Genomic DNA, 16,034 nt, shown 5'->3' with positions numbered 1-16,034 from the left:
GCCGTCATCCGGGGGCAGAGGCTGCAATCACGGCAGCAGCCTCTGCCCCCACCCTGAATAATAATATTTTTTATTTCTATAGGGCCAACATATTCCGCAGCACTTTACAATTCAGAGGGAACTTGTACACACAAAGACATAACCGAGGAAACACATAATTCAACAGATACAAAGAAGAGTGAAGGCTCTGCTCGCAAGCTTACAGTCTATGAGACAAAGTGTCATCAGTGACGTCCGTTTCAGGGCTGGGCTAGTCCTGGCTGTACTGATGTGTTGGCTATCAATTTCGATGTATGCCCAGTAGAATAATGGACATGTTAACTATATTCTACAGGTCAATACAATTATGGTGATACCCAATTTATTCATTTTTTATGTTTTATTGCTTTTTCACCCAAAAAAATGTATTTAAAAAAAAATAGCTTTTTTTTTTTTACATCTTATTTTGAGAGTCCTAACTTTTTTAATTTTCTACTTACAGAACTCTAAGAGTGCTTGTTTTTTGCATAACGACTTCTTAATCACTTTCATTAAATTTTTTTAGCCAAGATTAACAAAACATCAAGTATGGCATAGTTTTTCATATTTTTACAGCATTCTCTGTATGGAGTAAAAAATTATATAGATTTATAATACAAGTCTTAAGAACATGTCAATACCAAATATGTTTAATTTTACAAGGAGTTGGTTTTTTGACTATTTTTTACTATTAAAATTGTTGTTGTTTTTTACATTTTTAATACACCTAAAAACATTTTTTTTACTTTTTACACTACTGTCTAGTCCTACAAGGGGATATGAACATGCAATTTTTTGATCGCATTGATAATACAGTGTACGAGCTATGCTGTACAGTGCATTACCTTATCCTATAGGGCCCTGTCGCCATTGGGATCTGAATGGCTGAAGGAGATGGCAAACAAAGAGGACAATATCAGGGTTCCTGTTTCCATAGCAACTTGTCACCACCCCGCGATCGTGCAGCAGGGGCACCAATAGGCTGATAAAGGGAGCAATATTCCTTGGTCAAACTCTCTACATGCCCCTGTCACTATTGACAGCCGCACCTGAGGGGTTAAAGTACTGGGATCAGCACTATGTCCGGTAGCAGGAGCTCAGCGGTCTATAACTCCTGTGTCCATGGCATCCATCTGACATAACTGTATGCCCGATTGAAGGAAATCACCTGCAATCTGGACATACATTTATTTGTGGAAAGGGGTTAATGGGTATTTATAAAGATTACAATTTCTCACTTATCCATAGGATACATGATAGACTACTGATCGCTGGATATCCCACCACTGGAAACTGATCACGAGAACTTGGATCCCGAGACTCTTGCTTGGATGAAGCGGTGGACTTCACCACTTCCACTCCATTTAAAAAGTGTATAGAACTGATGGAGATAGGTGAGCACTCAACCACTACTTCAAACAGGGGACCGAGTATTTCCACTCATGACCAATTGGGATGACAGAAGTGGCACCCCAAGCGATTACTAACTACTTATCTTGTGGATAGGTGATCCCCTTTAAGTATTCTAATTGTATCTGCGATCTGTACCGTATAGGTTTCTTTCTATGTTTTACACCCTTTATTGCCTTACTTGATATCTTGACTTATTTGTCGCTCTAGACGCTGTCTCCTCTCCTCAAGCTTCTCAATGGGACTTTCCTCTGGAAATTCATATGGAGCAGAACGCATATCACTGTCAGCAAGGGAACGACTGAACAGTTCCTGAGGGAGAGATGGCAAAATAGTTTATAACAGAAAAAAAAACCATTAAAAATAATGAGGTTATTAATGGGGTTCTCTCATGCAGACAAGATCAGTCCATTTGCCCTATTAGTGGAGTCACCCACTTGATCCTCCATGAGAGGAATGGAGCCGTTCTTGTAATTATATAAGTATTAAATGGAATATAATACATTTTCCTGACCGGCTGCAGCTCCCTGAGCAAAAAAACAACTTTTCTGGGGGTGCCAGGTACAGGCTAAGGGGCGATCGGTTTAGTGCCCTGGGGAGGGGAGGCATTTAAAAAAAATTCCTGAGAAGTCATCATGGGCATTTTTATTACCTCTGCTATTTCTTTGTATTTTCCCTCCATGGATGTTCTTAATTCTCGACTCAACTGCTTTAGACTATGAGGAGTACCAGAGAAGGATTTGGCTGACTGTAGTAGGTGGAGTGGAGACCCCCGAAAATCTGAAAGGGAATTGTTATTATTTTAATACAAACGTCAAATAATATCTTTATGTGATTGCTATCATATATGCAGTGTGAATTGTGAATACAACTTAAAAGGCTATAAGATAAGATGTCAAAACTCAACGGCCATGTTCCCATAAAGCGCAAATGCTGCGTGTTTTGCCGCTGCATTTTTTTGGTGCAGAAAATCTGCTGAGTTTAACATATAAAGCAAAGTGGATGTGATTTTATGAAAACTTATAATAATCAGGCAGCAACACATAGGAGAAAGAAGAACATGCACTCCTCACAGATCTCTGCAGAAACGTATAAATCTTTACAAACACTTCTAGATATCATATCACAGCAGTCAGTGTGAGGGGGACGGCCAGAGCTGTCAGCACTGTGAGAGGAGATCTGGAAGTGATGATACACAACTCAGCTCTTCTGTCTCTCTACACAGTAGCTGTAGAGATCAGTAAGAAGAGGCCGCTGTCTTTTTTTTCCCACCTATGTTTTGCTACCGGTCTATGATTGGTCAACCTTATGCAGAGAAAGTACTCACCCGCAGAGACAAATCTCTGGTAACACCCAGTTGAACTTTACATATATTATAACCTAAACAATACAAGCTAATATCTCCGCAGCGGAGATAAGAAATTAAAAATTACATTTTACTCTGCTCTACAGCCACTAATCCATGATATGGCCATTGTAACCTGCTGGTGAAAAGTACTCTAAGGCAGGGTTCCCCAACTCCAGTCCTCAAGGCCCACCAACAGGGCATGTTTTCAGGATTTCCTTCGTATTGCACAGGTGATAATTACATCACCTGCACAGGCAATAATTCCATCACCTGAGCAACACCAAGGAAATCCTGAAAATATGACCTGTTGGTGGGCCTTGAGGACTGGAGTTGGGGAACCCTGCTCTAAGGGTACAATATGTTCTTCTATTTCACTTATTTTTGCAGCTGCAGCATTGTATGTTGACCTAAATGGGAAAAATTACACATGCAAAAGCAGAAATTTGCCTTTTTTACTTATGGTAATGCCATTAAGATTTCCTTCTGTGCGGTTCGGTAAGCATTTCATCAAACTTTAATGAAAGGTTCATTTTATTGTGCAGGTCATAATGATTACAATGACACCAAATTTGTATTGTTTTGTATGTTTGAATGCTAAATGAAAAAAGAAAACAAAAGGGCAATTTAATTTAAATTGTTTTTATGTCACCATATTCTAAGATTTATAATTATTTTTTCTTACTATTGACGGAGCTATTAATGGGCTAATTTTTGGTGACACAGTTGTAGTTTTTATTGGTACCATGTTAGCGCATACAGGACTTTTGGATTGATATTTCTTTTTTTTTTGGGGGGGGGGGGTGGAAGGATGGAAATTGAACGAAAAATGTAAACCCAATTGCTGTGGGGAGCCGCCAATAGGGTAACAAAGCCCCTTCCCTCTGTAGAAGGCCCCTCCTCATGTCCGTGTTTGCAGTACGTGCAGCATCCGCTTTTTTCACGGATGCTACACATACTCATTATAACCTATGCTGATATGCACGGTCCGTGTTTTTACACTGACCGTATGTATGTGTAAACCCCACAGAGATATGTTCATTTTTTACTAGCAGCACAGTTGACAAGAGCCAATGCAAGTCTATGGGTCCGTGTAAAACACGTACAGCACAGGGATGGGATGTACATGTTTAACATTGCAAACTATAGGAGAAGCTTTGGAATTTATTTTGCCATACTGGAAAAACACTGATGGCACACTGATCCAAAACACTGATGACACCCCTACTGTCTTCTCCGGTACCGGTTTGATACGGACAGATGAAAGGAGCCAAATGCCACCTTCACATGTACGTGCTTCCAGAACGTGTGGCATCAGTTTTTTTCATGGATACCACACGTACCTATTATAAACTGTGTGTGACATTAGTCACCACTCACGGATAAGCCGCGAGGCTGGGTAGTCAAGAGGTCCGAGGTCAAAAGCCAGGAGAGTACGTCATAGGCAGAGGGGTGAGATGAAAACACAGTCAGGAAACAGTCCGAGGTCCGATTTCCAAGAAGGTAGCGGATCACTACAAAAGGGCTAGGCAAACAGATGATCAAGACAAATCCAAGGTCGAGCAGCAAAGATCAGAATATAAGACTAGGAGCACAGAGCACGTACACACCTCATGAGCAAAGCTACAATTGGCAGCAATCAAAGGCTGAGAGCTGGTTAAATAGCCAGGTAATTACTCTGGACGAGAGACACATGGATGTAGCCCCATCACACCCTGGTCCTGATTGGATGGCTAAACTGTCACTCCAAACACTGACCGCTCACCATGCTCCAGCATCCGATTGGGCGCCTAAGCTGTCCATCACCATACTGACAGCTCAGCACATCCCATTCCTTGATTGATCTTCACATATCCATGGTTTTCACAAGGACTGTGCGTACGTGTGAACCACACGGAGACATGTCAGTTTTTTTCCGGCAGTACAGATGACAAGAGCCAATAAGAGTCTATGGGTCCGTGAAAAACACGTATAGCACATGGATGGCATTTGTGTGCCGTCCATGTTTAACATTGCAAAGTATAGGAAAAGCTTTGAAATGTCATTCTTTCTTTATCCAGAACAGAGATGACACACTGATACTGTTTTTTCTCGTACCGGTTTTATACGGAGCTGTGAAGGGGGCCTAACCAGCTAGGTACTGGAGACCCTAAAGACAATGGCATCTGAGGAGTTTAACAACAGGTATCGGAGTTATCTCTTATCTTGGAAGTTGGAGCAGTGTCAGCTGTAATACAGAGTGATGCTCTAATTCTGCAGTGCCAGTCCACACTCTCTGAAAGGAATAAATTCTCGACAGAAGTCTGACATGTATATGTTACTGAATGATATCCGCCACCCATAGGCTTCTTTGTTGAGAAACATACCCTGCTCAGCATATGTTGAGGCAGCACGATGGCTCAGCGGTTAGCACTGTTGCTTTGCAACGTTGTGGTCCAGGGTTCAAAATCCCACCTAGGACAACATCTGAAAGGAGTTTGTATGTTCTCTCTGTTTGTGTGGGTTTCCTCTGGTTTCCTCCCATATTCTAATGACATACTGATAGGGAGTTTAGATTGTGAGCCCCAATGGGGACAGTGCCAATACACTCTGTGAAGAATTATTAGGCAAATGAGTATTTTGATCACATGATACTTTTTATACATGTTGTCCTACTCCAAGCTGCATAGGCTTGAGAGCCAACTACCAATTAAGTAAATCTGGGGATGTGCATCTCTGTAATGAGGAGGGGTGTTGACTAATGACATCAACACCCTATATAAGGTGTGCTTAACTATTAGGCAACTTCCTTTCCTTTGGCAAAATGGGTCAGAAGAGAGTTTTGACGGACTCAGAAAAGTCCAAAATTGTGAGATGTCTTGCAGAGGGATGCAGTAGTCTTGAAATTTACAAACTTTTGAAGCGTGATCACCGAACAATCAAGCGTTTCATGGCAAATAGCCAACAGGGTCGCAAGAAGCGTGTTGGCCAAAAAAGGCGCAAAATAACTGCCCATGAATTGAGGAAAATCAAGCGTGAAGCTGCCAAGATGCCATTCGCCACCAGTTTTGCCATATTTCAGTGCTGCAATGTTACTGGAGTATCAAAAACTACAAGGTGTGCGATACTCAGGGACATGGCCAAGGTAAGGAAGGCTGAAAAACGACCACCTTTGAACAAGAAACATAAGATAAAACGTCAAGAATGGGCCAAGAAATATCTTAAGACTGATTTTTCAAAGGTTTTATGGACTGTTGAAATGAGAGTGTCTCTTGATGGGCCAGAGGCTGGCTCAGAAAAGGGCAGAGAGCTCCACTCCGACTCAGACGCCAGTAAGGTGGAGGTGGGGTACTGGTATGGGCTGGTATCATCAAAGATGAACTTGTGGGACCTTTTCGGGTTGAGGATGGAGTGAAGCTCAACTCCCAGACCTACTGCCAGTTTCTGGAAGACAACTTCTTCAAGCAGTGGTACAGGAAGAAGTCGGTATCGTTCAAGAAAAACATGATTTTCATGCAGGACAATGCTCCATCACATGCATCCAACTACTCCACAGCGTGGCTGGCCAGTAAAGGTCTAAAAGAAGAAAAAATAATGACATGGCCCCCTTGTTTACATGATCTGAACCCCATAGAGAACCTGTGGTCCATCATAAAATGTGAGATCTACAGGGAGGGAAAACAGTACACCTCTCGGAACAGTGTCTGGGAGGCTGTGGTGGCTGCTGCACGCAATGTTGATCGAAAACAGATCAAGCAACTGACAGAATCTATGGATGGAAGGCTGTTGAGTGTCATCATAAAGAAAGGTGGCTATATTGATCACTCATTTTTTTATTTTTTTGTTTTTGCATGTCAGAAATGTTTATTTCTAAATTTTGTGCACTGTTATTGGTTTACCTGGTGAAAATAAACAAGTGAGATGGGATTATATTTGTTTTTTATTAAGTTGCCTAATAATTCTGCACAGTAATAGTTACCTGCACAAACAGGTATCCTTTTAAGATAGCCAAATCTAAAAAAAAAACACTCCAACATCCAAAAATATTAAGCTTGGATATTTATGAGTATTTTGGGTTGATTGAGAACATAGTTGTTGATCAATAATAAAAATAATCCTCTAAAATACAACTTGCCTAATAATTCTGCACACAGTGTAATGTCTGTAAAGCGCTGTGGAATATGATGGCACTGTATAAGCAAAGCACAATAAATAATAAATGTTTTTTACTGGATTCCTCTGTATACTCTGCTATTTGACACAGTAAAAAGTAGTCACTAAGTATACCAGCCAGATTAAAGCCAAAGTGACAAACTTTTGGTTTTGGTCTAGTGAATGGAGAGTATGGATCCTGGAACACATATGCTACAAAGGGTGTAAGAACTAGCACAATTTTCAAAAGGTGCCACTCCATAATATACACATACTATAATATAGAGAGTGGTAGCTATGGCCCTGAGGAAGGCAGCGCCGAAACGCGCGTTGGGGTGGGAGCAGGACCCATTTTGGAAGCCTCATTCAGTAGCAGTTTGGTGCCTAGGTATCAATTATTATATGTATATCAATCTGCATTGTCACCTTATATAGAACCATTGTGTGCCAGACATGTTTTCCATATGATGGATAATCGGGCTGAACAATATATAGATAAGATGTAATACAAAGTACCAATATATTGTATGTCTATATACTGTTGTTATACACATGTAAACACATATATGGTGGTTGACTATACTCGTAATAATTATTTTGAGGAGTGTATCAACATTCTCTGTTTCTTTGACCTAACAACCCTTGAGCATATGAGCCTATATTAATCGGGTCACATTGGCTTGTGTATAAATACTATGCTACTTGGATGATTACTTAATATTTATTAGGCTGTACAACTTGGGTCCTGCGTGTCCCATACAGCGGTGGTACATTTTTACACATTGTATGTTGTTTTGCACCATTTTTTGCACCAATTATCTGCATGTGATAATTTTTAACAAAATGTAATATCTAATAAAAAATTATTTTTTATGAAGTAGATTGGCTTTTGATCGTGGTTGCTTCAGTTGTTTAAAGGGTGTAAGAAGCCTAAGAGCATTCAAAACATAACAGCCGGGAAGATTTTTAGAAAGGATGATCCTGTGCGTAGACACTGCAGTTACATCCCTGTTATGGGGTCCCATGGTGTTGTGGATTCCCCCTTGGATTGAACAATTACAAAGTCTCAAACTCTGGCCGCCCAGCTGAACTTGTATGAAGAAGGCAGAACAGATTCCTGCTACTGTGCAGCACAGTCAGTGAGAACTCTCCCCAGCACTGAACACATTAGAGAACATTATTAGAAGGAATTAAATGAACACCAGGGGGCGCCATACCAGCCTGTCACACAATATCCTGATAGTAGACACAGAAACTTTTTATTACATTAACTCTAATTGAAAAATATCTTATCAGGGCTTTTACGGTCTCCATAAACAACTCTTGGGAACAGCCAGGAAACAAAGTGTGCTAAACAACATGTAATTTACTTACGCTCAGTGAACGACTTTAGTATTCAGGGCAAAAAAAGAGCTGGTCTCCCACTGCATAAAGCAGCAGATCTATAAAGGAGCCCATAAAGTAAAGGGGTGAAATCACGGAAACCCATTTTCCATAGGTGTCAGTAACGGTTCTACAATTTTCAACTTATTTCGACTGCACACCTCTGCCATCTACCATTACATATTATATATGGTTCTGGTGATTTCAGGAATGATCGGGGAGCAGATCATAGGCACAATCCCAGCCATGTATGATACCTGATACATCACCTATGGCAGGAAGCTACAGATGGCTGCTGTGATGGCAGCAGGCCCAGATAACACATTCATTGCAGTATATAGGATAATGGACGGTAAGGAGCTAGGACAGCAGCTAGTGTCCTGCCATCATAGCCCTGATGGGGCCCATGCTCTGCCTACAGCACACACTGCCTCCAGCACACACTGTCTCCTGCACCACCGCCTCCAGCACACACTGTCTCCTGCACCACCGCCTCCAGCACACACTGCCTCCTGCACCACCGCCTCCAGCACACACTGCCTCCAGCACACACTGCCTCCTGCACCACTGTCTCCTGCACCACTGCCTCCAGCACACACTGCCTCCAGCACACACTGCCTCCAGCACATACTGTCTCCTGCACCACTGCCTCCAGCACACACTGCCTCCAGCACACACTGCCTCCAGCACATACTGTCTCCTGCACCACTGCCTCCTGCACACACTGTCTCCTGCACCACCGCCTCCAGCACACACTGCCTCCAGCACACACTGCCTCCAGCACATACTGTCTCCTGCACCACTGCCTCCAGCACACACTGTCTCCTGCACCACCGCCTCCAGCACACACTGTCTCCTGCACCACCGCCTCCAGCACACACTGCCTCCTGCACACACTGCCTCCAGCACACACTGCCTCCTGCACCACTGCCTCCAGCACACACTGCCTCCAGCACACACTGCCTCCTGCACCACTGCCTCCAGCACACACTGTCTCCTGCACCACTGCCTCCTGCACACACTGCCTCCTGCACCACTGCCTCCAGCACACACTGTCTCCTGCACACACTGTCTCCTGCACACACTGCCTCCTGCACACACTGCCTCCTGCACCACTGCCTCCAGCACACACTGTCTCCTGCACACACTGTCTCCTGCACACACTGCCTCCTGCACCACTGCCTACTGCACACACCGCCTCCTGCACACACTGCCTCCTGCACCACTGCCTCCAGCACACACTGCCTCCAGCACACACTGCCTCCAGCACACACTGCCTCCTGCACCACTGCCTCCAGCACACACTGCCTCCTGCACACACTGCCTCCTGCACACACTGCCTCCTGCACCACTGCCTCCAGCACCACTGCCTCCAGCACACACTGTCTCCTGCACACACTGCCTCCTGCACACACTGCCTCCTGCACACACTGCCTCCTGCACCACTGCCTACTGCACACACCGCCTCCTGCACACACCGCCTCCTGCACACACCGCCTCCTGCACACACTGTCTCCAGCACCACTGCCTCCAGCAAACACTGTCTCCAGCACACACTGCCTCCAGCACACACTGCCTCCAGCACACACTGTCTCCAGCACACACTGCCTCCTGCACCACTGCCTCCAGCACACACTGTCTCCAGCACACACTGCCTCCTGCACCACTGCCTCCAGCACACACCGCCTCCTGCACACACCGTCTCCAGCACACACTGCCTCCTGCACCACTGCCTCCAGCACACACTGTCTCCAGCACACACTGTCTCCTGCACCACTGCCTCCAGCAAACACTGTCTCCAGCACACACTGCCTCCAGCACACACTGCCTCCAGCACACACTGCCTCCTGCACCACTGCCTCCTGCACACACCGCCTCCTGCACCACTGCCTCCAGCACACACCGCCTCCTGCACCACTGCATCCAGCACACACTGTCTCCTGCACCACTGCCTCCAGCACACACTGCCTCCTGCACACACTGTCTCCTGCACACACTGTCTCCTGCACCACTGCCTCCAGCACACACTGCCTCCAGCACACACTGCCTCCTGCACCACTGCCTCCAGCACCACTGCCTCCAGCACACACTGTCTCCTGCACCACTGTCTCCAGCACACACTGCCTCCTGCACCACTGCCTCCAGCACACACTGTCTCCAGCACACACTGCCTCCTGCACCACTGCCTCCAGCACACACTGTCTCCTGCACCACAGCCTCCAGCAAACACTGTCTCCAGCACACACTGCCTCCTGCACCACTGCCTCCAGCACACACTGCCTCCTGCACACACTGCCTCCTGCACCACTGCCTCCAGCACACAGTCTCCTGCACCACTGCCTCCAGCACACAGTCTCCTGCACCACCGCCTCCAGCACACACTGTCTCCTGCACCACTGCCTCCTGCACCACTGTCTCCTGCACCACTGCCTCCAGCACACACTGTCTCCAGCACACACTGCCTCCTGCACCACTGCCTCCAGCACACACTGTCTCCTGCACCACAGCCTCCAGCAAACACTGTCTCCAGCACACACTGCCTCCTGCACCACTGCCTCCAGCACACACTGCCTCCTGCACCACTGCCTCCAGCACACACTGTCTCCTGCACCACTGCCTCCAGCACACACTGTCTCCTGCACCACCGCCTCCAGCACACACTGTCTCCTGCACCACTGCCTCCTGCACCACTGTCTCCTGCACCACTGCCTCCTGCACCACTGCCTCCTGCACCACTGCCTCCTGCACACACTGCCTCCAGCACACACTGCCTCCAGCACACACTGTCTCCAGCACACACTGCCTCCAGCACCACTGCCTCCAGCACACACTGTCTCCAGCACACACTGCCTCCAGCACACACTGCCTCCAGCACACACTGCCTCCTGCACCACTGCCTCCAGCACACACTGTCTCCTGCACCACTGCCTCCAGCAAACAGTCTCCAGCACACACTGCCTCCTGCACCACCGCCTCCAGCACCACTGTCTCCAGCACACACTGTCTCCTGCACCACTGCCTCCAGCAAACAGTCTCCAGCACACACTGTCTCCTGCACCACCGCCTCCAGCACCACTGTCTCCAGCACACACTGTCTCCTGCACCACCGCCTCCAGCACACACTGTCTCCTGCACCACTGCCTCCAGCACCACTGTCTCCAGCACACACTGTATCCTGCACCACCGCCTCCAGCACCACTGTCTCCAGCACACACTGTCTCCTGCACCACCGCCTCCAGCACAGTCTCCTGCACCACTGCTTCCAGCACACACTGCCTCCAGCACACACTGCCTCCAGCACCACTGTCTCCTGCACCACTGTCTCCTGCACCACTGTCTCCTGCACCACTGCCTCCTGCACCACTGTCTCCTGCACCACTGTCTCCTGCACCACTGCCTCCTGCACCACTGCTTCCTGCACCACTGCCTCCAGCACACTGTCTCCAGCACACACTGCCTCCTGCACCACTGCCTCCTGCACCACTGTCTCCTGCACCACTGCCTCCAGCACACACTGTCTCCTGCACCACTGCCTCCAGCACACACTGTCTCCTGCACCACTGTCTCCTGCACCACTGCCTCCTGCACCACTGTCTCCTGCACAACTGCCTCCTGCACCACTGTCTCCTGCACCACTGTCTCCTGCACCACTGCTTCCTGCACCACTGCCTCCTGCACACACTGTCTCCAGCACACACTGCCTCCTGCACCACTGTCTCCTGCACCACTGCCTCCTGCACCACTGCCTCCAGCACACACTGTCTCCAGCACACACTGTCTCCTGCACCACTGCCTCCAGCACACACTGTCTCCTGCACCACTGTCTCCTGCACCACTGCCTCCTGCACCACTGTCTCCTGCATCACTGCCTCCAGCACCACTGCCTCCAGCACCACTGCCTCCAGCACACACTGTCTCCTGCACCACCGCCTCCAGCACCACTGTCTCCTGCACACACTGCCTCCTGCACACACTGTCTCCTGCACCACCGCCTCCAGCACACACTGTCTCCTGCACTACTGCCTCCAGCACACACTGCCTCCTGCACACACTGCCTCCTGCACACACTGCCTCCAGCACGACTGCCTCCAGGAAACACTGTCTCCAGCACACACTGCCTCCAGCACACACTGCCTCCAGCACACACTGTCTCCAGCACACAGTCTCCTGCACCACTGTCTCCAGCACACACTGCCTCCTGCACCACCGCCTCCAGCACACACTGCCTCCAGCACACACTGCCTCCTGCACCACCGCCTCCAGCACACACTGCCTCCAGCACACACTGCCTCCAGCACATACTGTCTCCTGCACCACTGCCTCCAGCACACACTGTCTCCTGCACCACCGCCTCCAGCACACACTGTCTCCTGCACCACCGCCTCCAGCACACACTGCCTCCTGCACACACTGCCTCCAGCACACACTGCCTCCAGCACACACTGCCTCCAGCACACACTGCCTCCTGCACCACTGCCTCCAGCACACACTGCCTCCTGCACCACTGCCTCCAGCACACACTGTCTCCTGCACCACTGCCTCCTGCACACACTGCCTCCTGCACACACTGCCTCCTGAACCACTGCCTCCAGCACACACTGTCTCCTGCACACACTGTCTCCTGCACACACTGCCTCCTGCACACACTGCCTCCTGCACCACTGCCTCCAGCACACACTGTCTCCTGCACACACTGTCTCCTGCACACACTGCCTCCTGCACACACTGCCTCCTGCACCACTGCCTACTGCACACACCGCCTCCTGCACACACTGCCTCCTGCACCACTGCCTCCAGCACACACTGCCTCCAGCACACACTGCCTCCTGCACCACTGCCTCCAGCACACACTGCCTCCTGCACACACTGCCTCCTGCACACACTGCCTCCTGCACCACTGCCTCCAGCACCACTGCCTCCAGCACACACTGTCTCCTGCACACACTGCCTCCTGCACACACTGCCTCCTGCACACACTGCCTCCTGCACCACTGCCTACTGCACACACCGCCTCCTGCACACACCGCCTCCTGCACACACCGCCTCCTGCACACACTGTCTCCAGCACCACTGCCTCCAGCAAACACTGTCTCCAGCACACACTGCCTCCAGCACACACTGCCTCCAGCACACACTGTCTCCAGCACACACTGCCTCCTGCACCACTGCCTCCAGCACACACTGTCTCCAGCACACACTGCCTCCTGCACCACTGCCTCCAGCACACACCGCCTCCTGCACACACCGTCTCCAGCACACACTGCCTCCTGCACCACTGCCTCCAGCACACACTGTCTCCAGCACACACTGTCTCCTGCACCACTGCCTCCAGCAAACACTGTCTCCAGCACACACTGCCTCCTGCACCACTGCCTCCAGCACACACTGCCTCCTGCACCACTGCCTCCTGCACACACCGCCTCCTGCACCACTGCCTCCAGCACACACCGCCTCCTGCACCACTGCCTCCAGCAGACACTGTCTCCTGCACCACTGCCTCTAGCACACACTGCCTCCTGCACACACTGTCTCCTGCACACACTGTCTCCTGCACCACTGCCTCCAGCACACACTGCCTCCTGCACCACTGCCTCCAGCACCACTGCCTCCAGCACACACTGTCTCCTGCACCACTGTCTCCAGCACACACTGCCTCCTGCACCACTGCCTCCAGCACACACTGTCTCCAGCACACACTGCCTCCTGCACCACTGCCTCCAGCACACACTGTCTCCTGCACCACAGCCTCCAGCAAACACTGTCTCCAGCACACACTGCCTCCTGCACCACTGCCTCCAACACACACTGCCTCCTGCACACACTGCCTCCTGCACCACTGCCTCCAGCACACAGTCTCCTGCACCACTGCCTCCAGCACACAGTCTCCTGCACCACCGCCTCCAGCACACACTGTCTCCTGCACCACTGCCTCCTGCACCACTGTCTCCTGCACCACTGCCTCCAGCACACACTGTCTCCAGCACCACTGCCTCCAGCACACACTGTCTCCTGCACCACAGCCTCCAGCAAACACTGTCTCCAGCAAACACTGCCTCCTGCACCACTGCCTCCAGCACACACTGTCTCCTGCACCACTGCCTCCAGCACACACTGTCTCCTGCACCACCGCCTCCAGCACACACTGTCTCCTGCACCACTGCCTCCTGCACCACTGTCTCCTGCACCACTGCCTCCTGCACCACTGCCTCCTGCACCACTGCCTCCTGCACACACTGCCTCCTGCACCACTGTCTCCAGCACACACTGTCTCCAGCACACACTGCCTCCAGCACCACTGCCTCCAGCACACACTGTCTCCAGCACACACTGCCTCCAGCACACACTGTCTCCAGCACACACTGTCTCCTGCACCACTGTCTCCAGCACACACTGCCTCCTGCACCACTGCCTCCAGCACACACTGTCTCCAGCACACACTGCCTCCTGCACCACTGCCTCCAGCACACACTGTCTCCTGCACCACTGCCTCCAGCAAACAGTCTCCAGCACACACTGCCTCCTGCACCACCGCCTCCAGCACCACTGTCTCCAGCACACACTGTCTCCTGCACCACTGCCTCCAGCAAACAGTCTCCAGCACACACTGTCTCCTGCACCACCGCCTCCAGCACCACTGTCTCCAGCACACACTGTCTCCTGCACCACCGCCTCCAGCACACACTGTCTCCTGCACCACTGCCTCCAGCACCACTGTCTCCAGCACACACTGTATCCTGCACCACCGCCTCCAGCACCACTGTCTCCAGCACACACTGTCTCCTGCACCACCGCCTCCAGCACACAGTCTCCTGCACCACTGCTTCCAGCACACACTGCCTCCAGCACACACTGCCTCCAGCACCACTGTCTCCTAAACCACTGCCTCCTGCACCACTGTCTCCTGCACCACTGTCTCCTGCACCACTGCCTCCTGCACCACTGCTTCCTGCACCACTGCCTCCAGCACACACTGTCTCCAGCACACACTGCCTCCTGCACCACTGCCTCCTGCACCACTGTCTCCTGCACCACTGCCTCCAGCACACACTGTCTCCTGCACCACTGCCTCCAGCACACACTGTCTCCTACACCACTGTCTCCTGCACCACTGCCTCCTGCACCACTGTCTCCTGCACAACTGCCTCCTGCACCACTGTCTCCTGCACCACTGTCTCCTGCACCACTGCTTCCTGCACCACTGCCTCCAGCACACACTGTCTCCAGCACACACTGCCTCCTGCACCACTGTCTCCTGCACCACTGCCTCCTGCACCACTGCCTCCAGCACCACTGCCTCCAGCACACACTGTCTCCTGCACCACTGCCTCCAGCACACACTGTCTCCTGCACCACTGTCTCCTGCACCACTGCCTCCTGCACCACTGTCTCCTGCACCACTGCCTCCAGCACCACTGCCTCCTGCACCACTGCCTCCAGCACACACTGTCTCCTGCACCACCGCCTCCAGCACCACTGTCTCCTGCACACACTGCCTCCTGCACACACTGTCTCCTGCACCACCGCCTCCAGCACACACTGTCTCCTGCACTACTGCCTCCAGCACACACTGCCTCCTGCACACACTGCCTCCTGCACACACTGCCTCCAGCACGACTGCCTCCAGGAAACACTGTCTCCAGCACACACTGCCTCCAGCACACACTGCCTCCAGCACACACTGTCTCCAGCACACACTGTCTCCTGCACCACTGTCTCCAGCACACACTGCCTCCTGCACCACTGCCTC

At 50.6% G+C, this 16,034-nt stretch overlaps 1 protein-coding gene across 6 annotated transcripts in view; it reads right to left on the bottom strand.

The window, feature by feature from the left end:
• Window positions 1–16,034, bottom strand: part of AMPD2 (adenosine monophosphate deaminase 2) — a 234,443-nt gene that overhangs the window by 58,613 nt on the left and 159,796 nt on the right. For all 6 annotated transcript variants that reach the window (XM_073666816.1, XM_073666819.1, XM_073666818.1 and 3 more), the window contains exons 2-3: window positions 2,081–2,208; window positions 1,610–1,740 (exon numbers count right to left, since the gene is read on the bottom strand). In XM_073666816.1, coding sequence (XP_073522917.1) covers window positions 1,610–1,740; window positions 2,081–2,208 — 259 coding nt within the window. The remainder of the gene's footprint in view (window positions 1–1,609; window positions 1,741–2,080; window positions 2,209–16,034) is intronic.

Source organism: Phyllobates terribilis, unplaced genomic scaffold (genome assembly GCF_046119375.1).
Source record: "Phyllobates terribilis strain yellow unplaced genomic scaffold, ASM4611937v1 Scaffold_2__4_contigs__length_985480577, whole genome shotgun sequence".
Classification (NCBI taxonomy): domain Eukaryota; kingdom Metazoa; phylum Chordata; class Amphibia; order Anura; family Dendrobatidae; genus Phyllobates; species Phyllobates terribilis.
This window is presented reverse-complemented; position numbering and strand designations above follow the sequence as displayed.